Source organism: Doryrhamphus excisus, linkage group LG20 (genome assembly GCF_037039965.1).
Source record: "Doryrhamphus excisus strain RoL-2023G ecotype Guam linkage group LG20, RoL_Dexc_Guam_v1.1, whole genome shotgun sequence".
NCBI lineage: Eukaryota > Metazoa > Chordata > Actinopteri > Syngnathiformes > Syngnathidae > Doryrhamphus > Doryrhamphus excisus.
This window is the reverse complement of record NC_136376.1, coordinates 13,314,033-13,340,000: the sequence shown is the minus strand read 5'-3', so window position 1 is coordinate 13,340,000 and position 25,968 is coordinate 13,314,033. Positions and strand designations below refer to the sequence as shown.

The window sequence follows — 25,968 nt, the reverse complement described above, 5'->3', positions numbered from 1 at the left end:
ATCCTCGGCGACTTCCGCAACATCAAGGTAGACGTTTAAAGGCAATTGGTAAAAAGAAATAGAAGCCAAGGTGCTGCTAGAAGATGACGTTGCTTGTCGCATCTCCTCACAGTCCTTCCAGGGTCGCATGACACAAATTCCGGCCATCAGTAGATTCCTGCAGCCCGGAAGCAAGAGGAAGCCTCAGCAAGACAAAACGCTCATTAAAACGGTCAAGGAAGTCTTCAACTACAACATACAAATCCCATGAAATTCCTTTTCCACTCAATGAACAATGAGTTAATATATTCCACATTTAAAGTTCATGAATGTTAGGAATAGAATACTTCACTTCATTAAAGGTATTCTGCATTGCATATATCATTTATTTAATCTGCTAGTTACAACAACAAATAGTTGACAATGGCGTAGTGCAGGGGTGTAAACTTTTTCCACCAAGACTCACATACTGAAAAATCAAAGCAACAAAACGACCACTTTTAGATATTTTGTAATGTAGTGAAAAGGTTACAAAATAGTGTATACATACATACATATAGTATATATATATATACACATACATACATACATACACACATATTTATATCTATATATATATATATATATATATATATTCAACAGCATGTAGCTAACATGAATAAAGTTATTGGTCAGTAGGTAAAATGTTTGATCTGTGCTTTCAAAAACTAGTCGGAATCATGTATGAAGACTCGTCAGTCGGTCACGCTACCATCAGGAACAACAGGCGGAACACCATGAACAAACTGCAAACAGAAACATTAACAAGCCCGCCATTAGGAAAACTGACATTAGTTCAACATCTCCAGCACCCCTTTCCCGCCACAACAACTAGAAATGCATAATAGTAGAAAGTGAAAGTACAATTATAGAATGAGTACGTTAGACCCATAGAGAAGTAAAGAATGGTTTCAGTATACCAATTAAGGGAGGGTCATTCCAGTGGGAGTTAACAGTATTGGACCATCATCAACATAGTTTGATTCTGACCTGAGAACAGTCATAATGCCAGCTGGCATCAGTTTGCCTGATTTCTTGTACCTCGTCCCCATGACAACAGAAAGGACTCCGGAGGCACCTGAAGACAAAAAGCAAAAGACATGAATGTGGGCCTGTACATTTGAGAGAACGATTACTGCACTCTTGCACACTTACACAGCGACACCTTGATGTCAGTGGGGTTGTTGGAGATGTTGTAGGCGCCGTAAGCAGACAGTCCACCAAAGACTAAGCCAGCCATCAGAGACATGACACTGCCTTAAGTGATGGGGACACGTGATGATTAGGATGTTGTGTTTAGTTCACCTGTCAGAGGAGGTAACCCTCTTCAGCTCATTCAACCTTTTCTCTTGTATCCCATGTATCCGCCCAGAAGGATGGCTGCAGCGTAGCCAAATCCAATCCAGTCAAACGCCATTGTTAGCTGGAAACAGACATATGTAAGTTTTCATACTTTGGTATGAAACCATTTTAGTTTTTACAAGTTGCACCTCCTTCAACTGGTCACTAGGTGTCGCTGTAAATTTCGCATTGAGATGCGACGCAAAATAACTATTGGCTGACTGTACGGCAAATGCCTTTGGAAACCACAAAAAATATTAACCGTGTTAATGTTATATGTGTTAAATACAATTATTCGAGCTTGTTCAGCTACGTTAAGAACATACCTCTGTTTAAAACAGAAGGAGTCTTGTCACCAGCTACTGCTCGAGTACACTTCCTTGTTCAGGCAAACACACCACGATGATACGCATGCGTAGTAGTATATGTGTGTTGCCTTCACAGACGCGTAAAAAGTAGGGAAGTACAAGAGTTTACGTATAGCCCATTTTAGCTTCTTGTATCACTGTCGAGCTGTATTTTAACCATGTGACAAAGACCTGTAAGCTTTTTTTCCTCTGTCATGTGACACAGCATGTCTAACAATGCTGAGTTTGAACAGCAGAGGACATGTACAAACTCAGCACACATAAAATCCTCAAACAAACATGGCTCTTTGAGAGCGACACTCCCCCTCTTGTAGTCAATTTCCACTGACTGGCTTGACTGAACAGACTACCTGTGCAGCCTGACTGCTGTGTCAACTTTCTACCCTTACAGGGTGCTGACAGACAATAACGTGGCTGTAGAAACTGACTAACAATCGCCCGATATTACAATTAAAGTCGGTCCGAAACCGATACTGTGGATAAATAATCGAAGAGAACTGAAAAATATACATTTCATGACGCTAACATCGGTCTATTACCGACTGCTTTGGTATCAACATTTGGAACGTCCCGCCCACCTCGTCGGCCTATCACATTTACAGTATTCCGTTTAAGCCCGCCTCTCTTTTTTGAACAGGATTTATATCGATTTATACCGCACAATTCGCCACTTTTCTTCGTTGTTCGCATTGGACAGGTCACCAGGTAAGTTGAGACACTGCAAATACTTTACTTGTCAAATTGATTGTTTTGTAACTTTCCTGTCCAAAAAAGTTTTAGAGTTGCACATAAAGTATCGCAATGGCTGGCGTGAAGCTGCACTACTTTAATGGCAGAGGCAAAATGGAATCAATCCGCTGGCTTTTGACTGTGGCGCAGGTTGAGGTAAGAATGACAAAATTGAAGACAAAGCTGCTCCACCGTGCAAGATGATTCACTCCTGTTCATTTTAATGTTTAGTTCGATGAGTTCTTTCTGACAACCCGAGAGCAGTACCTCAAGCTGCTGAATGGTGAGTTTTATTTCCCACAAAATACAAATATCATCTTTTTTCCTGAGCTGTCTAGAGGTCATAGTGCTTATTCTTTAAAAAAAGACACTTTGTAAGCCTACACCAGAGATGTGGACTTGTGGAATATCACCTGACCTCTGTACAGGTATGCTTTAATATGCTGACTCACCTTGACTGGGAGTGTACGTGAATGCCTTCTTTGCAGATGGAGACCTCATGTTTCAGCAGGTCCCCTTGGTGGAAATAGACGGCATGAAGCTCATTCAGACCAGGGCCATCTTGAATTACATAGCGGAGAAGTACAATCTCCACGGCAAAGACATCAAAGACCGTGTCATGTATGTTCCATTCATCCAGTAGGTCTTAGAATTGGCTACAGCGGCAGAACACAATACATTCCATGTTGGTCCGCCTGCTAAATGATCTGTTCCAGGGTCAAACTGATGCCACTAGAACACCTCTATTAACTATATGTGTCACAATTGTGACTAAAAATAATTATTGAAGTTGTTGCATGTCTTTAAGTGTGAAGAAAAAGCAAAGAAGCGTTAATACCGTGTGTATTAAAGTGAACAGTGGAGATGTTGATACTGGAACAGTATCAGTATTAGGACTGGTGGCACTGGTGTCTCACTTGGAAACTCCATCTGATTTTTTTTTAAGCCGAAGAAAAAGCACAATGCACAATTTTAGAGATTCCATTGTGTTTGTGCTTGACAACACCCACTTGTCCACAGGATCAACATGTACTCAGAGGGACTGATGGATCTGATGGAGACCATCATGATTCTGCCTTTCAGTACTGACGAGAAAAGCAAACTGGAGAACATCGAGACCAAAGCCAAAGAGCGCTACCTGCCTGTCTTTGAAAAGGTGCCATTCACGTAGCAGTCTTGGTCAAGGACATGTTCTAACCCGTGTATCTAACCCACAATGCAGCGACTGCTTGAGCACATTTACCTGGTGGGAGGTAAACTCAGCCTGGCGGATGTGCTGCTGCTGGAGTGCACCCTCATGTTGGAGGAGAAATTTCCCGGAATCCTCGGCGACTTCCGCAACATCAAGGTAGACGTTTAAGGCAATTGGTAAAAAGAAATAGAAGCCAAGGTGCTGCTAGAAGATGACGTTGCTTGTCGCATCTCCTCACAGTCCTTCCAGGGTCGCATGACACAAATTCCGGCCATCAGTAGATTCCTGCAGCCCGGAAGCAAGAGGAAGCCTCAACCAGATGGAGCATACACAAAAACTGTCATGGAAGTCTTCAATGTGAAATTCCCATGAAATTCCTCTTCAAGTCAACGAACAATGAATGTAGTGAATCAACACTCACTGAACTTCATTAAAACATCTATTCTGCAATGCTTCTACTCTTCATGTCGTTTATTTACTTTTGCTATTTCTACAAAAATATTCACGATGATGTCGTGACGTCACGTCCGCATAGCGTTTTAGGCGCATTGATTTAAAAGGCTCCGTTCACATTAGAGACCCTTCAGCTCTGTCGCTCCTTTGCGCATTTGAAGTTTATGTTACAACTCAGTAATACAACAAGAGCAAGACAGACACGGCATTGGGTACTTCTGCTAGCCAAACAAAAGGACGTGATTATGTGTGCTTCATTAACTTGCCGTAAATATCTAAAGTTGTTGATGTTGAGCACGGCCGTGTCTTTTCCTTTCTTGTGTTGTCCTTGTAAAAGTGCTGTTTTTGGGCCATGTAAAAGGTTAATTGCTCCACTTTAATGATTAATCGTTCGTCGTTGCAATGAGCAGCGGTTACATAACGCAAGGTTTTTTAAAGCTTTTGTTTTGTTAAAAAGCGGACATTTATATTGAATATGTATATATACTATATATACTATATATACTATATATACTATATATACTATATATACTATATATACTATATACTAGTGTGCTGCTGTCTATCTTTTGCGTCGCGTAAAAACACGACGTACGTGAGACGCGCGTGTTTTGGCTGGTGTGAATTTCCATACCGATTAAAATAGAAGCGATTTGATGCGTCTGATGTGAATTCGGCTTTAGTGTTACTTTTATTCAAGCAACAAGTGTTTTGTTGTCCGGAAATGTCCCAGGTCTCTCCCAGAAGATAGTAAAATGCTACTGTGGACAAAAACATGTCATTATGCATCAATCATGTCTTAATAGATTGCAGACAATATCAACAGGAGAGAAGTGCATTGGAGGATACATTTATTCAGGAAAAAAATCCAATTCAATTTCGCTAATATTTTGCAATTCGACTCGGGACATGTGTTGTATAGACATATATTTTCCTTTTTAAGAAAACCCGGACTTATAGATGATAGAAGATTTAGCTTGTGTTCCACCCTCCAGTTCAGAAGGTGGCAGTGATGCACACCAAAAGTTGTTTGCCAACCGAGCTCGTCAATGTGAATCACCTGCTGGAGAAACTGCTTGGAAAGAAAACCAGCAGTGCTTCGGCCTTCTGTCCGCACATGTGGTCGAGAAGAACATCCAAAGTTCTACACCAGTTCTACACCAGTCCAAATACTGTAGTCCCACTGTTCTAAAGCATCACAATTGCTCGGAGTAATTGGGAACATTGGGAACATGGTTTGTGGACACCATCCTCACTGTCAAACATGGCGGTGGGTCCTTACTGCTTTGGTACGTTTTGTATCAATAGTTTCAGGCTCGACTGCATATACAAAGAAAATATTTCTTAGTTATTCCTATCAACATGTCAAGATTTTTCGCCTTCACATTGTGCAATTTTAATGCATTTTGCCCCCTTTTTTGTTTGATTTGATTTTTATTGAGAATATATTTTACATCATCTCTGTGAAGAAGCTATCGAAGAGCAGAATATAGGATTTTACACAGACCTAGAGAATTTTTGGTAATTGTCCACATTTTTAGTTTTTATATTCATCCACAAGATGGCGTCATTCTTTCACAATCAGTGAACTCACCCACAATTTCTCATCTTGGAGTTTGGTACTCCAATGTCAAGGAATGCTAATGCTAATGCTAATGCTAATGGTAATGGTAATGGTAATGGTAATGGTTTTATTTCATTTGAACATGCATCAGATTACAATTGAGTCCATCCCATAATCAGTTCCCAGTCCAAAAGGAGTAGGAAGAAGCAAAGCTTATTAAATCCTACCCCTCCATCTGGTACTTTTACAATCAGTAACTGTTACATTTGTTCACTTCCTGCCTTTTTGATATAATTTACTTTATTTTATTTTATTGATGTATTTTTTGTAGGAGGTGATATGACCATACAATGGCATAATGGGTACCATAGTAACCGTCAATATAGTGATATATATATAGCACATCATGACTGTTACCCCCAGGTATTATTAGTATTTGACATGTACTAGTATACAGTATTTCAGACTGAAATACTTTTAAGACTGATATCTGTTTCAGGAAGCTGGCAGTTTTTCTTTGGGTCAAATGGTTGTATTTTAAAGACTTCTCAAATGAAGGTCTCTAACATGTGTGAAATAGATCAACACATCAGGAACCTTCAAGGAGCATCGTTAAATGGTGCAGTTGACCAGGACAAAACAGAGGCCATGCTAACCCAGTATGACTCTCTCCCAAGAAAAACACTTTATTTCACTCACATTCCCATACCCACAACACATCAAATTGGTCAAAAACTGTAATTGAAACAATTTCAGAGCATAAGCCGCCACCGAGTGTGGACAATAATGTGCACGCGCACACACACACACACGCACACACACGCACACACACACACACACAAGTCTGAGTTCCTCTGGGCCAAAGAGAAGGCACAAGTTTGCAGAAAGTTTTTCAAAAATGTAAATGGCGTCTACATAAAAAGAAACTTCCTGATGAACTTCAGTTGGATAGCAGTTATTATAAAATATGTGACATATCGGGATAAGGGAGGGGCGTGAACCGATGGACGAGGTATAAAAACATGATTTACCTTTAAAATAGACTACAAATGTGTAAAGTGACATAAAGTGATGTGGAAAGTGGAATACAATACAGCAATGGCAAGTCACAATACAGAGATGCATATATGTATAATACACATGGCTTTTGGCTTTGCATGGCTTTGTAAGCTTTTTTTGCTTTAAAGCAAGGTAGATATTTTTACATCAACAAAGCAGGTTGAGACTATTGTAGAAAAAAAATCAATATGAATTCACGGGGCTGGCTTTGATTAATTATTGCTCAACATAAAACACTGATGGAACAACACGGCAAAGACGACGAGTTTTGGCAATTGACCTTGTTTTTAGGGGGACAATTAAGGTGGTGACACGCATCTTCAAGTCATAAAAGATCATTATATGCATATTATACTTGAAATGGCTACATTCATTTTCAATGTTTGAAGAGTACAGCTGGTGGATGAAGAAGCCCTTCTGGAGGCATTGATGATGCTGCAGTCATGTCAAAGCATGACCTTCCTACGGTAAAGCCACCTGAATGCACTGACAACAGGGTCAACATGTCGCAAGGAGCCAGTTAACGGCATTATGAGCAACCTTGCGTAAATAATAGCCAAACAATGCACTTCACAGTTAGACTATGTCAGACCTTTGCTTTTTAAAAAGATAAATACCATGTCAGGAGCTGAGAATTGGCTAAAATGGAAGAATGTGGAGCATGCAAGGTTCGGTAGGAGAGTAATGGAAGGGGAAGAGAGGACTATTTTTTTCAATTTTTTTTTAGCTAATCTGTTTTTGTTTCATTTTGTATTACCAAGCCACATGTTTCTCAACCCTTCTGGCTGCATACTACCAAGAAAGCAGTGTTAAACATTTCTTTGCATCGGTTCCTCATAGAACCTCGTCACTGCTCGTGGAACACCTCTTGTGTTGGAGTAGAGAAGAAAGGCACCATCCTCAGTGCGCACGCTGGTCAAGGAAGCGCATTGACCCACAGCCATCCTACTAGAGTCCCATACACCCAGGTCCTCCAGTACAGTTTCCTGCCGCTCTCGGTCAGCAGCAATGTTAGCGTCAGGCCCCCCAAGATGAGCACTGACGGGAGGGTTTTCGAGAGGCTGAGGTGGGAATGTGTGCCCTCCCCGGGGAAGCTGCATAGTTTGTCTCCATCGTCACGCTCATAGAAGTGTGCCAGAAGCCTTGGAGAAGACAGACAAGTCCCTGAGCAATTCTGCTGTTCTTTGTCAACACACAACAGAAAAGCTTGCAATTCAACAGGGCAAAAAGGGCTTTTCAATGGTCGACGGGCTTTCAATTGCTCGGGAATATTGACATTTATTCAGGTCTTTGTATTCTCACGGTATTGAATCCATCGTAGTACGCTTTTCATCCTACCTTCACCTCCTGATGACACAGTATCAACAGCAAGTGAGGGTTCAGTATCTGCCCAATTATACTTCCACACATTCACAGGGGGACCAAGGATGGAACCAACAACCTTCAGGTTGGGAGATGACCACTCTACTGCCTGAGGCATGTTGCGGGATGCAATCCCACAGGATCCCAGTATTTGGTTATCTGCCAACACTGACACAACTCCGATACCGGAGCGCTCTTAGCTTTAATATGCAAGACACAAGAATATCAGCAAATGGAGTTAGAAGAACATGAGCAACGTAACACACACACACAAACACATCGACTTTACAAACAACACAGGACTCTTAACATTGCACACACCTTTCGGTCCGCCATGCTACATGGGAAAACTGGGAGCATGGAAGTTTTCCAACACGAAAAGGAGCCTAAACACACCTCCAAGATGACCAGTGCCTCGATGAGGAGGCTGAACGTGATGAAGCAGCCAAGTACCCTGTATGTCTCCTGCAGACCTGAACCCAATTGCAAGCCTGTGTGGCGTCATTAAGTAAGAGCTGGAGCAGCTCTGGGGAATGCTGGTGAAGGATTAGGCCACTGCCAGATAACAATGGCCCACACACTAAATTGGACGCGCGCAATGTGAGGGGTACTCACGTGTTGCCAGCTCTTTAGACAATAATGTGTGTCACTTGACTTATTTTCTGTGGATAGTAATGTATACTGCTGGACGAGCTGTACACTGACTACTCTAAATTACATCCAAGTTTAATTGGACACACGGAAGACTAGAGCTGTCCTATCTACTCTGACTGGTGTGTTGCCCACCTAGTCTTTGAGGATGAACTGACAAAGCCTGCTCGGATGAGAAGCAAAACGTCTTCTGAGACAACCTGAACAATGCAGTTGAGATCTATTCAATGTCCTGGGAACACAATTACCTGGATGAATGAGAAAGTTAACAGGCATATTTATTTCTACAGTATTGCAGATTCTTCTTCTTTCTCTTTTGGCTTTTCCCTTCAGGGGTCGCCACAGCAACCATAGCAAATCAATCGCCTCCATCCCACCCTGTCTTCTGCATCTGTCTCTCTCCCACCAACTACCCTCATGTCCTCCTTCACTACATCCATAAACCTCCTCTTTGGTCTTCCTCTACGCCTCCTACCTGGCAGCATCCTTCTACCAATATATTCACTATCTCTCCTCTGGACATGTCCCAACCATCTCAGTCTGGCCACTCTGACTTTATCTCCAAGGCCTCTAACATGTAATGTCCCTCTGACGTACTCCTTTCTGATCCTATCCATCCTGGTCACTCCCAATGTGAACCTCAGCATCCGCATCTCTGATACCTCCAGTTCTGCTTCCTGCTTCCAGTATTGCCGATTGAGAAGATTTAATTAAATGAAATGTGAAGGATGCTACAGTGAAGAAAATAAGTATTTGAACACCCTGCTATTTTGCTATTTCTCCCACTTAGAAATCATGGAGGGGTCTGAAATTTTCATCGTTGGTGCATGTCCACTGTGAGAGAGATAAACTAAAAAGAAAAATCCAGAAATCACAATGCATGATTTTTTAACAATTTATTTGTGTGATACAGCTGCTAATAAGTATTTGAACACCTGAGAAAATGAATGTTAATATTTGGTACAGTAGCCTTTGTTTGCTATTACAGAGGTCAAACGTTTCCTGTAGTTTTTCACCAGGTTTGCACACACTGCAGGAGGGATCTTGGCCCACTCCTCCACACAGATCTTCTCTAGATCAGTCAGGTTTCTGGGCTGTCGCTGAGAAACACGGAGTTTGAGCTCCCTCCAAAGATTTTCGATTGGGTTCAGGTCTGGAGACTGGCTGGGCCATGCTAGAACCTTGATATGCTTCTTACGGAGCCACTCCTTGGTTTTCCTGGCTGTGTGCTTCGGGTCGTTGTCGTGTTGGAAGACCCAGCCACGACCCATCTTCAATGCTCTGACAGAGGGAAGGAGGTTGTTCCCCAAAATCTCACAATACACGGCCCCAGTCATCCTCTCTTTAATGCAGTGCACTCGTCCTGTCCCATGTGCAGAAAAACACCCCCAAAGCATGATGCTACCACCCCCATGCTTCACAGTAGGGATGGTGTTCTTCGGATTGTACTCTTCATTCTTCTTCCTCCAAACACGCTTATTGGAATTATGACCAAAAAGTTCTATTTTGGTCTCATCTGACCATAAAACTTTCTCCCATGACTCCTCTGTATCATCCAAATGGTCATATGCAAACTTAAGACGGGCCTTGACATGTGCTGGTTTAAGCAGGGGAACCTTTCGTGCCATGCATGATTTCACATCATGACGTCTTAGTGTATTACCTACAGTAACCTTGGAAACGGTGGTCCCAGCTCTTTTCAGGTCATTGACCAAGTCCTGTCGTGTAGTTCTGGGCTGATTCCTCACCTTTCTTAGAATCATTGAGACCCCACGAGGTGATATCTTGCATGGGGCTCCACTCCGATTGAGATTGACCGTCATGTTTAGCTTCTTCCATTTTCTAATGATAGCTCCAACAGTGGACCTTTTTTCACCAAGCTGCTTGGTAATTGCTCCGTAGCCCTTTCCAGCCTTGTGGAGGTGTACAATTTTGTCTCTGGTGTCTTTGGACAGCTCTTTGGTCTTCGCCATGTTACAAGTTAAAGTCTTACTGATTGTATGGGGTGGACAGGTGTCTTTATGCAGCTAACGACCTCAAACAGGTGCATCTGATTCAGGATGATACATGGAGTGCAGGTGGACTTCTAATGGGCAGACTAACAGGTCTTTCAGGGTCAGAATTCTAGATGATACACAGGTGTTCAAATACTTATTTGCAGCTGTATCACACAAATAAATTGTTAAAAAATCATGCATTGTGATTTCTGGATTTTTCTTTTTAGTTTATCTCTCTCACAGTGGACATGCACCTACGATGAAAATTTCAGACCCCTCCATGATTTCTAAGTGGGAGAAATAGCAAAATAGCAGGGTGTTCAAATACTTATTTTCTTCACTGTATATTGTACTACAGGACAAACAAGCTTTTCATGAATAAAACTCAAGGAAACTATTGAAAAATGCTTTAGAGGACATTTAAATACATGAGGGTTATTTGTCCTAACACTACCCCCACACAGGCTCAAGTTAGTGGCCAATTTAGACGGAAATTAATTTTGAAATTAGTTTAAAAAAAACACTTGCAGAGCTAAGTGTATTCACATCAAAGAATTCAGTGAAAACTGTGATGTTATTATACGAAGACACACAGGACTATTGCGGGTTATATCAGTCATACACAAGACAGAATGCAATGGCAGGCATATCTGGGGAAGCGTGCAAGGAAAACATCACAGAGGCTTTGTTTATTGATTGAATTCAAAATAATGTTCACCATGCAATGTCTGCGCACACACACACACACTCACCGGTCCTTGATTTCAAAGCGCTCGTGCAGCCACCTGCGGAAGAAGAGCGGCTCGGGAGGAATTTCCTTGACATCCACGCGTTCGAAGTGGATGTGGATTCTCGGACATTCTTTGCACAGGAATTCTGCAAAGGAGAAAAACAATAATATCTAAGGAGACTAAACAAAAACAGGAAAGACTATCAGCAAAGCGGCACGGAGAGCGTGTTGGTTGTTGCTCCATGCAGGAAGGCAGCCATAAATGGAATAGGCTTGAATATTTGTCACCTGCAGAATGAATGTGGGAACAACAATCTAGGCTCTTAATAGTTAAAGTGAAGTTTAATCTTCTGTATTCAAGGAGGACCAAATATAACAAAATATATTATAGCATCTGACCCTGCATACACCTAATATGGTTTCTTCAAATCTACCATGATTAGACAACTATAGTTTCTATTCTAAAAAAAACAAAATAGATTTTTTTGTGAATGATATCCGCCAACATTGGTAGATATCATTCACAAAAAAAAGCTGTTGACAAGAAGGGCCTTGGCAGCCTTGGTTCATGGCAATCCATTCCAGAAGGTCCAATTCAAACCAAAACAAATTTTCACACAGAAAATAATGTAAATCCAATTAATCTTTTCCAGACACCCAAAAATGTGAACACAAAATACATTTTCAAGCTTTATACGCATAAAATGATGTAGAAATGATGTCCATTATTAATTAAATTAATGGACAACTGAACATTTAACATCACTATTACCTAGTTTTGTTGGAAAAACCCACAAAACCATCAATTAACAAAATAATGCTGTAAATAAACACTATAAATAAATACACCGACAAATGATGAGGTAAGATTTGTCAATCAAATTGTCGACTTATCAATCTTGAGTCAAATAAAACAATTGGAGCTACCAGAGGTCACCAATTGTGAAGGCTCAAGGCTACACAACCATCCCCTGAGAACATACATTTCCTGTTTCCACAACATCCAATCGGATCAGGAAACTTGATGCTGTGGCCAAGAGGCAAAGTGGCAAAGCAGGTCGAAGTCAAGAGCAGAATCTTTCACAGCACAGATGAAATAAGGCTTGTTAATAAAAAAAAAGCAATCATGTGGTCTCTGTCTCTCACACACACACACACACACACAAACAAGTGTTTTTGAGATTGTGGCGCTACTGAGGTCTCTGTAAAGCAGTGGTTCTTAACCTTTTTCAGGGAAGTAACCCCGTGAAATATTTTTTTCAGGCAAGTACAGCTGACTGGAAGAAATAGCCGCACACACCAACAAAGAAGAAGCGATTCCAATGTCGCTATCTATATACAGTGGCAGGGCAAAGGTACTTGGGGGCTCAAAGCAAGAAATTAAAGGGGCCTCCTTTGTACACAATTTCTGGGATAACTCCTCTTCATCGTGCCTCTCTCAAGTGGGGAACTCGGTGGGCGATAAACAAACAAACCTTGCAGCTTGCGCTGATTGGGCCGTGCAGGGCCCCTTAAGTGGGTTTAATATGTCGTTGGTTCATAATTGCATTGTAAATAGAAATTGTTGTCGCTTCTGTGCAGTACATGTATTAGCACTTGGGGCAACCGATCTCTCAGGGGTATTTACCTGAGGGGATCTCTCAGGCAAATGCCTGGTTTGCCTGATGGGACGCACCTCCTCTCACCATATCACATACTAACCGGAAAATTGAGGGCAAATGTTGGGGGAAATTGTCAGCGCTGACTGAAAAATAAACGAACAGCAGATGCTAACCGAGGTTCCACTCGAAATTAACAGTATAAAGTTTCCTCATATTGTTTTTTCTCTCTGTAATGGAATGCATTACTACTAACAGGAATTTAGGAATACTCAGCTTTTGAGTGACATTTCAGAATGAAGCTAAAGCGCATTATAGCCTTTGACAAATGAACTTAATTTGACCTTCTCTAAACGTCTGGATGCACATGTTCAATGTTTCACTGCTGAAGGGTGAAGGACTTTTCCAGTCTCTCTGTATCTGTTGCAACCAGCTGATGACACACCATGACACCAAGCATGGGGGCCACTTCCCTCTGAGAACATCCAGTTTGAAGCCTCACAATGCCGACGTACTGTTGATCAGTTATTGAGTGTCATCTTGGTCTCATGATGTCAACATATGAACAGCATGATAAAGAGGACTCTTTAAAAACCCATTCTAAGATCATTTATCGGTCCATTCATGGATCACACACGAAGTTGAAAGTACTGAAACACTGGACAGTAAGATGTGCATGAAAAAGTTAAGAGAAGGTCAACTTAAGTTCAACTGTAAATCTTATTGTGCGTTTTAGGCTCATCATAAATTTTCACCCATAGTGCATTTTTTAATCTCAGGTATCAGTGCTCAATATGTGATAGAAACAATGTAAATTTGGCCTACAATAATGCATGTTGCTGACGCAATCTACCAGTGCCCAACAAACCTCGATAACCCAAAATGGAGGGAAAACAGTTGCAAGTGCCAACACTTACATAATGAAGGTGAAAAACACTATTGAAGGCAAGAAATAACTCATGACAAAACAGGAGGGTTTGTGCTGAAGAGAAAGGATCTCGAGCCTGCTGCCACATCATGTCCTTGAAAAAGAAGGTATGAAGTTAAAATAAGGTAAAAATAACCTTAAATGTAGATTTACATCTTGCATTCATCATTTACATGTATTTAGAATTGTTTTATGCATGTAAAACTTTAAAATGTGTTCTCTCTTGACATAGACAGTGTTGGACACGTTACTTTAAACTTAAAGTAAAACTTTAGTAAAACTTACTTTAAAAAAACAATTAGTTATAGTTACTAGTTACTTCTCCAAAAAAGTAACTGAGTTACTCCACTACAAAAGCAACTCGTTACCAGTAAAAGTAACTATTGCATTACTCGCTCCTGGCGGACCGATGCCTCCTTTCCTCTGTATTTTGTCTATCAGAGCCCTGAATGACTCCCTATGGAGTCATACAGTCCTGTCTGCGTTAGCTTTGGGGGAGCTGGACAAAAATCAAGCTTTTGCTGCTTACATGGTGTCCCTTCCTTTGTTAGAGTATCTTCAACTGTCTTGGGCGACTAGTTTCGTAGAAGCGTGAGCAGTCGACAGGTGTTTCTGTAGGTTTGACCTGCTCCTACAAGATGTGGACCAAGTTTTTTTTCGGGGACATTATGTACATTCGACGTATACATTTGTACCTTTGACCTCAACGAGGTTAAATGGTGTCTGTACTTCCATTTGGCAAACGCTGTCTTTTCACTAGAGTCCTCCTCACGCGTCATCCCTCGCTAAACTGAATCTACTACCCGGCACTGTGGATGTGCTCTAAACACCTGCCCACCTAAGGGTCTCTGATTGGCTGAAGACGCAATCTTACTAAACCTTGGCCAATCCTAATTGCTTATGTGGTTATCTCACCACCTCCCTTGTCACTCAGCAACACTCTCACTGCGCGGGGAGAGATTAGTTGAAGTCGGTTATATATTTTTAGGCGGCTTCAGTAACGTGCAGTAACGGGGTGTCGCAAATGGTGATGGCGTTATGCTGACAGTAAGAGTAATTAGTTAGATTACCCGTTACTGAAAAAAGTAACAGCGTTAGTAACACCGTTTATTTAAACGCCGTTATTCCGATCACTGGACATAGACGGGCTATATACTGTAGCTGACCTCCAGTTCCATTTGTCATTATGTTAGCAATATAAGGATGCTAACATTTACACAAGGTACATTGGAATACTTCATGTTAAAATTCACAATTCCATATATCCAAAAAGGAAGACGTGGCAGAGCTTATTTTATCTACCCCTCTCCGTTTCACATCAATTGCTAATATATTTGTTCACTCGAAATGCACTATTTACATTTTTATTCCGTACAATAAAACCAGTTGTTTGTCAATAAATTAAAAAAATCCCTTTTCACTTTTCCAGATCCATACTATTGTCCGAAGAAATCGTTTGTGGTCTGGATAGGTAAAAGTTTCCACTTGTAGGTCTTCCTGTCCTACCATCTTTCATGTTGTACTGTGAAGGTCATTGAATGTAGATGTGCAAGTTCTTAATTCCAGTACTTCTTGTTGAAGTAGAAGGCCCTTGCAGCGGGGTAATGATGTCAAATGTTATTAATTGTAATTATTGCAACTGTATCGTTCTTTGTTTGTGGGAAATTGTTGATATCTTTGACAAGCAGTCTTGCCTCTTCTGGCTCTCCATTTAGCTTGACGTAGATTTTGCCATTGGCCCTCAAAGTACCTTGAATCTTTCCCTGCTTCCTCAGGTTACGTGCTTTCACGTCGATGTCATTGTTGCTTATTGTCAGATGCTCATTCATGTAGATGTTTGAACCATTCAGCGTACCATTGTACCATTGTGGCACTGTTTCGGCCATACAGTGGTATTATCAATGATGCCGGTATGTAGAGCCACCTCCTTTGATTGTAAAAAAATGGTTGATTTGTTCCTGGTTCACCACTGTTCTGGACTGGACTTTGACCTTATTGTGCAATGACAATAAAGAAAGTCTATCTATCTATCTTAAACTTATTGTAAAAAATAAAATACTAATGCTTGTAGTATGTCCTTGTCTAGTTTACCTCTCACATGTATATATACACACTCTCATATGTATATGTATATACACACATATGTATATAGTAGGGCTACACGATATTGGTAATTGTGCGATATGGGTGTCTAATTTTGCGATAACGATATTTGATAGGTTAATGTTAATTGAAGTTATCATATATTTGACTGTGAACACATTTAAATATTATATGTATGTACCCTGTATCCTGCTGGTCTTCTGCTGAGTGTGCGTATGGAATAAGACTTCAAGACACTCAAGATTGTGAAGAGGAAACAGAAAACATCTGACCACAGCGGCACACAGAGACACGATGAAGTCCACCAGTTGTTTTCTTATCATACATCTAAATGCAGTCAACTGTTTTGCTTGTGTAAGCTTGATCACATCACATCGCAACTGCCCCTTCCCTGTCCTTTAGGGCTGCATTGTGAACTTTGTAACTTAGGGAACACCTCATGAAAATAAAAAGGCAGGCAACGGAGAGTGTACTCAGAGCGGTTGGAGATTGTATGCCGAGTACATCTCTTCCGTTCTCCTCGCGAGTAAAATTGATAACTCTTGCCTTCTTTCTTGCGTTTCATTGTTAAGGTGCTTAGACCTGACATTTTCTTGGTCCTTGGAGCCGGATGCTAAGATACCTGAGGATTCCAACTGAGGAAACGACAACTAGAAAGACCGTGGCCACGGCACACAGACCCTTTCTGGGACTAGTTTTCGTCTCGTCAGCTGGGGTCTGACGGTTGACGGAATACCTCGAAGAAAGAAGACAACAGTAGGTGTGTAACATGTCAAGAGAAGGACGGCAGAGTCCTATGCATTTAAATTCCGTGTAACTGAGGGACGGCGGAGTCCTAGAAATTCCGTAGAGAACAGGATGGCGGAGTCCTATGCATTTAAATTGTGCGTATAAAGCCCTGTGAATACTAGTCAATGGCAAGTAACTGATGGACGGCGGAGTCTGAGAAATCACCCTCATATTAAAGCAGTGGGATTGCAAGTGGTGACTTGTTGTGGAAGCACAGGCAAGAATTCTCCGCCCTCACCAGGGTAGAAGCTTGAGAATTACCACAGCAAGGCACCACCTCACTGACAACAAATTAACCCAGTTATTAGAATTCCCTATGAATTACCATCATAACTGAGACAGATAAAGGGAAGTAAAAGTTAAAATAAAAATTAAAAAATGTGAAAAAAAAAATGAAAACAAAATAATAAATAGGATAAATATAAAAAGAGAAAGGTTAATGAGGAGAGAGAGAAAAAGGAAGTAAAGCAGAAAAAATAATAGCAGAAAAATCCAACAGGATACCCAACAGTACCTGTTGTACCGTGGATGTGATACCACAAAAAGAAGAAAAAAACTCAGCGCAGGTGAACATGTGACCTGTTGCACCGAGAAAACAATCTAAAAAAAAAATTATCCGTGGAGCGGGCGCTACGCCGTGTCTCACCGGGCACGAAGAGGAAAAAAAAAGACGGCATATGGTATACCACATTCATCGTAAATATTAGTGTATGTGTGTCTGTTAGTTATTGGTGCCATTATTGTTTATGTCTACGGGACCTTCCTGTCTCACGCAGGACACGCCCCTTTTGCTTCAAAATGAAAGAATGAAGAAGTAAAAATTTGAATTATTACTTGAGGGCCGATATTAGTTATATATAACACCAAAATATTTTTGTTTGGGCATATCAGCGCTACCCGGGAGGCCTTTAGGTTTTTTTTCAAGTAGAACATTTTTGACGTCAATGATTCCATTCTTCATGTGTCTTTTCCTAAAAGAGACAATGATGAATGGAAGACTGTCGGCCTTTTCATACAAGCATGCTATTTTACATTTGATTGAAAAGGCAAAAACTAGACACCTTCCATGCGGAAGACGTTCAAAAGTATTTCCAGGGTAGTGGACCGAATGGAGGAAAAGGAATACTATATGTATACAGAGACCGAAGTCAAGGGCATGGCCGAGGAGAACATTTACAAGATAAAATAGAGTGACAATATCTATTAACCGGTGAGGAGGAGGAGTACTTAAATGGTATTCCCGAAACACTAATTTCAAAAGGACCATCTGATAGGATTAATTCATTATTGCAATATTTTTTTCTTTCCTGTAAAAATATAATATGCATGAACCATATTTAAAAAAATGTATCTAAAAACAAACAATTAAGCTCACAACTCAATTACTTTCAAATGTAAAAGAACAAATGTTTACATTTATGTTGACCTAAAGTCTTGCCTAAAGTTGCTTATTCCATTATTTTGCAGACTAACTAAAAATTACTCTAGCATTTCAAATGCTGCATTTACTTGCATTAAAACACATGAATACATTCATGTGTATTTTTCATGCAAACTGGAAACAATTTGATGCAAAAGCTTTGACAAAACCTCAACATCTACATTCAGTTTTCGTACCTGGAAAAATACAATGTTAACATCATAAAATGCAGTCTGCAAGCATTTTGAAGCAGGAGCTTTGCCCATGCTGTTTTGTTCCTATAATATAAACATTTTTAAACTTCCCATTCACCAAATTGTACTCAATCATGGGAAAATGATTTGGCCAGCCATGTTTCTTCAGTTTATTGATCAATTTTAATACCTGGTACAACCATAGGTGCATTTGTTTGGACAGATATGATGATAATAAAAATAGCTTATAAGAGTTTAATTTAAGAGATGATATCTCGCAACCTCCATGACGTTCTTACATCGATAGCTATAGCTAGCATTCATTCATGTTCTACCGCTTATCCTCACGAGGGTCGCGGGGGGTTCTGGGGCCTATCCCAACTGTCTTCGGGCGAGAGGTGGGGTACACCCTGGACTGGACGCCAGCCACATCACATGGCACATATAGACAAACAACCATTCATACCTATGGACAATTTGGAGTTGCCAATCAACCTAGCATGTTTTTGGAATGTGGGAGGAAACCATAGTACCCAGAGAAAACCCACGCATGCACAGGGAGAACATGCAAACTCCACACAGAGATGGCTGAGACTGGAATTGAACCCGGGTCTCCTAGCTGTGAGGTCTGCATGCTAACCACTTGTTCTCCGTGCAGCCAGCTATAGTTGTGAAATATGAAAGTTTGATGAGCTACATATTTGTTGTCGTCACACGGTGTCATAAGTTGCCATTTACCCAGTAAAGCTCACATAGGACTCACTGGTTGGACTGGACTACATGTCGGTGGTGCTAACATAAAAATCGACGATATTTTTTCGAAATATGGTGCAGGCCTAGTATATAGTATACATATATGTAGCACATGTATGTGAAATCTGAAAGAAATCATGAAAACACATTGTACCATTTTTTTTCGAGATCGCCTTCTGCTCTTTGCTATCCACAAGTCAGCCACACTGCATGAGAGCAGGAAACGCATGATGAGAAAAAGAAGTTTTCTGTTGAAAAAACTGCTGAAAATCCTGACAGTGACGGGATGTTTTTACTAAACACTGTACCAGCGCTTGCGGAGTCACTGTGAACACGCAAATAATGGAAACACTCTGAAACAGGGAGTCATGCTGTTTACAGGAAGCCACAAAAAGGCAGCAGGTAATGGTGGCTTTGTGATGAATTCCTAAGGGTGTTACGGCACTGTTCAATCTTGCGGAATTGGTAATATAACACCGGTGGGACTGTACGAATACTGATTAACAAAGAATGCTAGCAGCTGTTCCTAACAGCTTTTAAAGTGGCTGTACAAATGATTTTGTAGATAATAACCAGTATTTACAAGGCCTGTCTTAACCAGCTGTATATAAAAGTAGCAATTGACTGAAGAGCCTCTATGAATATGGAGGTAATTAAGCATTTGCGCAGCACCCTCGATGTTTATACAATCAGTATTATCTTTCCTGTTCACTCAAAAGAGGAAACCAAGTTTTAGCTTTATTTTAAATGTTGTTTTTTTGTAACTGCAACAAACACTGGTTGAATTACACCTTGCTGACGCTGACTGAGATGAGGTCAAGTCGTCCTAGGTGTATTTTAGCTCCATCTGTACAAACTGTACATAATGATCCCTTCATGAGACATGAGAGCAACAAGATGAGATTGTACTTACCCGGCATTGAAGGTGCTGCTTTTCTTCGACCATCAATTCCCAGCGTTCCCTCGTAGGCCACTGTCACGTCATACACCGCATCCAAGTGGCCCCTCATGGTCTCGAGTGCGATGTGAGACGCTTTCATTCTGGGTGTTAGTGTGTGTCTCAGAACGGCAAGTCCTACAGAGGACACAAGGGAAGTAGTATGTATTATAACACGTGCGTATTTGGCCTCTTTTTCAGTCACACAATGCTCCCAAAAATGTTTCAATTATGACATGCCCCAAGAAACTGATGTTTACATTAGTTTTTATTTTTCTGCAGTTTACAGTATTAAAAACTACTTCATTCAATTTCTTCAAAAACTAGTTGAGGAGTGGGGGGCAGGTGCCGTGAATCCAATAAAGTATTTCCCCTTTTGCTATCATTAAAACGGGGCATTTTTCTTGCATTAATCTCAATGACTGAATTAAGTCTATCGAGTGCTTTTCTATGAAATGTAATACTTGGAGCACAGAAGGTCAATGCAAAGGCTCGTGACATGCTGAGAGGTCAGTTACTGTGCAGTGTTTTCAGTGTGGAAGTGGCAGGCTCCTCTGCTCACTAATACCTCACTAATAACAGATAATGTCATGTGCGTATGTCGGCTCCTGTGGGTGATTTGCTTGGATTAATGGGGTAGGTAACGTTCAAAGCCGGGGCTCAGCTTTTACTCTTCATCTCTGCAGCGTGGGTACCCATTACGAAAAATGTTGATGCAGCTAAAACAGGAAGCGGGAAAATGTCAAGCGACACAAACATAAGGTTAATCATGAAGTCTATTACTAAGAAAGTTTAGTGGAAGTACTGTACAACAGACAACAGCAAACTAAAAGATCCCACTAGATTTTGAAATTGTTTCAAAGGTTTTAAGGTATTACTTAGCTACAAGTATATAACGAGTTTATGTCATTTCTTCCGTGGCTAATTACACAAAATGTAGTCATAATTTGTACTCAGTTTGCATGTAATCCTCCCTGAACATAATAATTGAATGAAATGACAAAATAAAATAAGTACCTTACTTTTATGCAGGAGTACAGTGGAACCTTAAAAATTGAAATCCCTCATATGATTTGGAAGCCACTAATAATAAAGTCGCAGGAGATCCTGGGAGGTTGAAATGGCATCGAACGTCATTAATCTTTTGAGACTTGTTTGACGAGGCTGCCACAAAAAGACAGCACTGTGATGATTACCACAGGAGCAGCAATAGGTGTCATCATGTCTTGTACTGCCTGTACAATATGGTTAAATAATCGTGGAATAATATAATTGGAAAAAATTGAATATATATCGCAAAGTCAGCTGTTTTTACTAATAATGTGAAGAGACTGCCAAACAGAAACAGTAATCCTTCCTCGGCACTGCCATCATTTGGTTTCAAGTTTTACTAATAGACCAGGGCTCTCCAAAGTGCAGACCGGTGGGTTTTTTTATTGGCCATCAGCACATTCAAAAAATGCAATTAACTCATTCGTTACCAAAGATGTATTTATTTGTTTTTTTCCAACCCCACTACCCAATCCCTTTGCGTTTTTTTTGCACAAGGCGCAAATAGAGGTGATGACGCAACGGCAAAAAAGTTCTAGCCATAAAAATAACTGCAAGTTGGCAGTAGTGCATTTTACAAGAGCTTGGCATGCATCTTTTCCATGCAATTGACCTCCACGCAAGCAGGAAATCAAAAAGCATGGAGCCGAGTTGTGCACAAGATTGCGCATTGAAGGGAAATTGTAATACATGCACATGCGTGCACGTGCACACACAGTTCAGACTTATGTTGTGGCATAGCTGTTTAGATATTTTGGCTAAATACATATGGCTAAATTTGTTGCATAGGGCTAAATTCGCTTATACAGTCGTAGAACTGTCTTGAAAAATCTCAAAATTGTCAAAAATGGCCAGTACTGACAGGGATGCCATAAAAAAAGTCATAAAATGAAGCGGAAAAAATAGCATTAAGTTGAAATGTTAAAGACTAAAAATGTAATTTTTTTTAACAATAGTAATATGAGAAAAGGGAATAAATCTACGGATTTAGGGTGGGAACATTTAGGGTGGGTAAAAGTTATAATGTTACGATAAAGTAAAAAAAAATGTACGAGAAGGAAGTTATGTACATGAGTTGGTTTAAAAACGTAACAGTATCCTCCACATGCTTCAAATTTGTTCACTATGTGGACCTCGGTGGAAAAAGTATGGACACCCCTGTTTTACACGATAATGGCACACAATGCTTACAATGGCACATGGCAGTTTGGGAAATTTGTCTCAGCATTCAAACCAGTGTCCCAGAAAGGTTTGTATTTGAGCGTTTATGTTTCACTGTAATTACAAAGTAATTATATTGGCTTGTATACTATAATACATATATCAACTCTTTATAGCACAGCTGACAGTGAGCAAAAACCAATGACCAGAGCTCTTAGCCAGCTGTTTACAGACAGGGTGTGTGTTGATGAGCATGCAGTGGAGTGGTGAGTATGTCAGTACCTTCTTTAGCAGCAAAGGCCTGACTGTCACTGATAACATTCTTAAGTTCGGGATTATACCGTGTTCCTTCCGGGAAGATGACGAGGTACATCTGTGAGAAGAAAAACCTGTTAAATGAAAAGCTTTAACTTTTGACTCTTGGGGCAAAAAGTGAGCTAAAGCAGGAACACAAGGCTGATCTAGCTTTAACAGTGTCCAAGTCTGGTTTCCAGGGCAACAGGTCACTCGCACATGCACACACGCACGCACACACCTTCCAGAAAATACAAAAAAAAACAATGACAACAGTCCATGCAACAACAAATTGAAATAAATCTTGTACACTGACTAGCAGTACATTAAAATACTGGGACCATTCTTGGATTTATTGCCGCTTTCTTACTGAACTTGAAAAGTGTTGTCTGACAGTACAAGTACAGTAACTTGAGATAAGGCACCATTCAAGTGCATGACTCAGGCTTTAAAATATGAGGTGTGCTACTGACTAGACACGGTTCCATTATATCATGTCCTCGTTTGGACAAAGCAATTCAGTCAGAGGGAAATGAAACAAGAACTTGTGCACTTATGCAGGAGAAACCTCGGGTAGGAACTGAAAATGTTCTTTATCAGTAATTTATGTAGAAATATTCATTCATTCATTCATTTTCTACCGCTTTTTCCTCACAAGGGTCGCGGGGGGTGCTGGAGCCTATCCCAGCTGTCTTCGGGCAAGAGGCGGGGTACACCCTGGACTGGTCGCCAGCCAATCACAGGGCACATATAGACAAACAACCATTCACACTCGCATTCATACCTATGGACAATTTGGAGTCACCAATTAACCTAGCATGTTTTTGGAATGTGGGAGGAAACCGGAGTACCCGGAGAAAACCACGCATGCACGGGGAGAACATGCAAACTCCACACAGAGATGCCCGAGGGTGGAAATATTTCACAACCAAAATATTTCATTTGTGTCATGAGGTAATCGGGTTTGGGAGTCAAATGTATGCAATGATTACAGTAGTAGTAATTTCAGCCATCATGATGGACTTACTGGTGCTCCTGACTGATTCTGAGAGACAAGCTTCTTGCTCATAGCCTGCTTGTTAAAGTTGGCACTTCGTTTCACATAGATCCCTCCGTGCTGAAAATAAAAAAAGCCAAACCATGACCACAACTGTGTAAAAGCAAGACATCCTGCCACACCTCAGCTGGCATTACCTGAGAGAAATACCATCCGTACAGTGGGAGCCACTTAAGCCCGTCTTTCAGAACATATCTGACATGGCCGAGGGCGCTCTGCCTTATGGCCAGCATGTCAGCGATGATCCAGTCCACTATGAAAACATGAACGGACAGGAACATCAACCACATTAGACTTACACTGGTGTATGTAGACCTGTACATTACCTGTACATTGATGATTGGACAGGTAGATGACATTTTCTTTGTTTTTTGGTATATCTCCATATATGATGATCTAGAGTGGAGGGAGAAATACCATATTGTTATTTGTTATGGAAATTACTCAAAGTATATGCGGTCGAATCGATGACAACAAGTGACATCACTCCATCTGGGACGGATCACATGGGGTAGACCCTGGACTAGTCAACAATCAACCACAGTACACATACAAACAACTATTCACATTCATACCTATGTACAATTTACAGTGTCAAATTAGGCTTTTGGATTGTGGGATGAAGCCAGAGTACTCCAAGGATGAGAGAACATGCAAACACATGTAAAACAACTAGCCAACTAGCTCTGGTTGGCGAGGCTCACTAGGGACGGGTAAAGTGAGGAGAAATTGTTAGCGTCCTGGTAACAACAGTGCAGCATGAGCCCTTGAGTAAAAAAAAAATGGCAGCATTTGTAAAAACATTTAAGTAATTCATTTGTGTGAATCAGTGTTGTAATTCTTTTGTGCAGCCATTTATATATATTACAAATATTTGATAGAAGTCTGTTTATATGTGCCAAAGGCGTGTGTGCTATCAAAAGGTGTGGTCAAAAGCTGCACAGGAATGCAAACCTTCCTGATAGGCCTGATGGGTTTGTTGGCTATGCAACATGTTTTGATTAACGATCAACATGTAACGATCAACTTAGTGACACACTACTGTTATTAGGGTGAAAGTTATGTTGTAAAAAGATCATGCAGAACTTTTATTTTCTGCAGGTCAGTTACTGGTAGATACTCACCTCCACTCCTGTGTAGTTCTCAAAGAAAAAAAGGACCATGCTCTGGTAGATACAGTACAGTCGGTCGTCTAACTTGTGATACAATCTGGCCGGTAAAAAAGAGGAGAGGAGGCGCCAAGTCCCCCACGACAGAAGGTAAGCTGGAGCCGACCCCAGCATGATGGTGGCTGGGAACCAGTACCGCATGGAGTAAGTGTGCACAACCAGGGAGAGCAGCATGTTGTCACCTCACTTAACAAAAATAAAAATACAAAAAAGAATCCCAGATTGTTTTCCTGTACAGTGCCAAACTCTCTCTCGCCTGCTTCTTAAAGCACACTTGATCGCAGCAATCAGCATTAGACAGTAAACCGCTGCAGCACGATGACAAGAGAGGAGCTGGCTAAAGCTAGTTTTAACCTTGTGTACATGACACACTCAGCCTTGCTATCTTGGACTATTCATCTGTAGTAGCATATAAAATTGTATAAAGTAACTAAACCTTTATGTTTTACGTTATAAAACAAACCAGACGCATCAGAGTTGGATCGAGTCTACTGTACAAGTTAGTCGTAACCGTTAGCCGACTCTACAAAGTGCTGCATAGGAAGACAAGTTTAGAATCAAAACGCCGTATTAAAAAGTGTCTAACGTAGGCGGATAAAAAAGCGAGTGTAAGTGTTAGTTTAGCTGTTATCGGGGAAAACCATATAAATACACACTAATTCCGCTCTTTCATCCGCTAGAGGTTTAACGCCTAGCTTCTGCCAACAAATGTCACACACCTCCTTGCTTAACGACACCTCCCAACATCGACGAACATGATTGGTCAAATCAACTAAGGGGCGTGACAAATCTTAAAGTCCCATACTGTAATTCACAGTGCATCTTGTCTATACACGTGTTTTTTGTAATTTGTTAAAATTAGGGCCTGATTATGATTGTCTAATTATAATTCATTTTTTTGTTTTCCATACATGTTTAAGTGTTCAAACAATACGGAAAATGATATCCATTTCATTTATCATCCAATATTCATACAGTACACAATAGCTTTACAACACTTTTTTCTGAGCATATTTACATATTTTACAATAATAATTTATTAGGAGTATCA

General features: G+C 40.7%; 4 protein-coding genes across 4 annotated transcripts in view; 2 read left to right on the top strand and 2 right to left on the bottom strand.

The window, feature by feature from the left end:
• The window catches only part of LOC131108027 (glutathione S-transferase Yc-like), a 2,075-nt gene extending 1,431 nt beyond the window's left edge, over positions 1-644 (top strand). The window contains exons 6-7 of the mRNA XM_058058662.2: positions 1-27; positions 113-644. The exon at positions 1-27 is cut by the window's left edge and continues 99 nt beyond it. Coding sequence (XP_057914645.2) covers positions 1-27; positions 113-250 — 165 coding nt within the window. The 3' untranslated portion in view covers positions 251-644. The remainder of the gene's footprint in view (positions 28-112) is intronic.
• Positions 345-1,846, bottom strand: tmem14a (transmembrane protein 14A). The gene is made up of 5 exons (XM_058058665.2): positions 1,686-1,846; positions 1,360-1,441; positions 1,174-1,275; positions 1,009-1,096; positions 345-764 (listed from the first exon to the last, which is right to left on the bottom strand). Exons 2-5 carry the CDS (start codon positions 1,433-1,435, stop codon positions 722-724), a joined length of 309 nt encoding a protein of 102 aa, XP_057914648.1. The 5' UTR covers positions 1,436-1,441; positions 1,686-1,846; the 3' UTR covers positions 345-721.
• A 561-nt stretch (positions 1,847-2,407) lies between these two features.
• LOC131108028 (glutathione S-transferase A4) lies at positions 2,408-4,106 on the top strand. The gene is made up of 7 exons (XM_058058664.2): positions 2,408-2,432; positions 2,502-2,612; positions 2,688-2,739; positions 2,945-3,077; positions 3,477-3,612; positions 3,679-3,804; positions 3,889-4,106. Exons 2-7 carry the CDS (start codon positions 2,529-2,531, stop codon positions 4,018-4,020), a joined length of 663 nt encoding a protein of 220 aa, XP_057914647.2. The 5' UTR covers positions 2,408-2,432; positions 2,502-2,528; the 3' UTR covers positions 4,021-4,106.
• Positions 4,107-6,325: 2,219 nt separating this feature from the next.
• Positions 6,326-25,649, bottom strand: agpat5 (1-acylglycerol-3-phosphate O-acyltransferase 5 (lysophosphatidic acid acyltransferase, epsilon)). Its single transcript, XM_058058968.2, has 8 exons — positions 24,873-25,649; positions 24,075-24,144; positions 23,886-24,001; positions 23,719-23,808; positions 22,680-22,770; positions 20,163-20,324; positions 11,487-11,610; positions 6,326-7,866 (listed from the first exon to the last, which is right to left on the bottom strand). The coding sequence occupies exons 1-8, from the start codon at positions 25,089-25,091 to the stop codon at positions 7,641-7,643; spliced, it is 1,098 nt and encodes a 365-aa protein (XP_057914951.2). The 5' UTR covers positions 25,092-25,649; the 3' UTR covers positions 6,326-7,640.
• Between the last annotated feature and the right edge of the window lie 319 nt (positions 25,650-25,968).

What these genes read in the sequence shown, in the direction of transcription:
- tmem14a (XM_058058665.2), bottom strand. Translation starts at nt 1,435, where the DNA reads ATGGCGTTTGACTGGATTGGATTTGGCTACGCTGCAGCCATCCTTCTG. An exon ending in CATGGGATACAAGAGAAAAG is followed by an intron (nt 1,276 to 1,359) that starts GTTGAATGAGCT and finishes CCATCACTTAAG; the next exon opens with GCAGTGTCATGTCTCTGATG. An exon ending in GGCATTATGACTGTTCTCAG is followed by an intron (nt 765 to 1,008) that starts GTCAGAATCAAA and finishes TTCTGTTTGCAG; the next exon opens with TTTGTTCATGGTGTTCCGCC.
- LOC131108028 (XM_058058664.2), top strand. Translation starts at nt 2,529, where the DNA reads ATGGCTGGCGTGAAGCTGCACTACTTTAATGGCAGAGGCAAAATGGAA. An exon ending in TGACTGTGGCGCAGGTTGAG is followed by an intron (nt 2,613 to 2,687) that starts GTAAGAATGACA and finishes TTTAATGTTTAG; the next exon opens with TTCGATGAGTTCTTTCTGAC. An exon ending in GCGACTTCCGCAACATCAAG is followed by an intron (nt 3,805 to 3,888) that starts GTAGACGTTTAA and finishes ATCTCCTCACAG; the next exon opens with TCCTTCCAGGGTCGCATGAC.
- agpat5 (XM_058058968.2), bottom strand. Translation starts at nt 25,091, where the DNA reads ATGCTGCTCTCCCTGGTTGTGCACACTTACTCCATGCGGTACTGGTTC. An exon ending in AGAACTACACAGGAGTGGAG is followed by an intron (nt 24,145 to 24,872) that starts GTGAGTATCTAC and finishes CCTCCACTCTAG; the next exon opens with ATCATCATATATGGAGATAT. An exon ending in AGCAGCACCTTCAATGCCGG is followed by an intron (nt 11,611 to 20,162) that starts GTAAGTACAATC and finishes TCTCCTTTGCAG; the next exon opens with AATTCCTGTGCAAAGAATGT.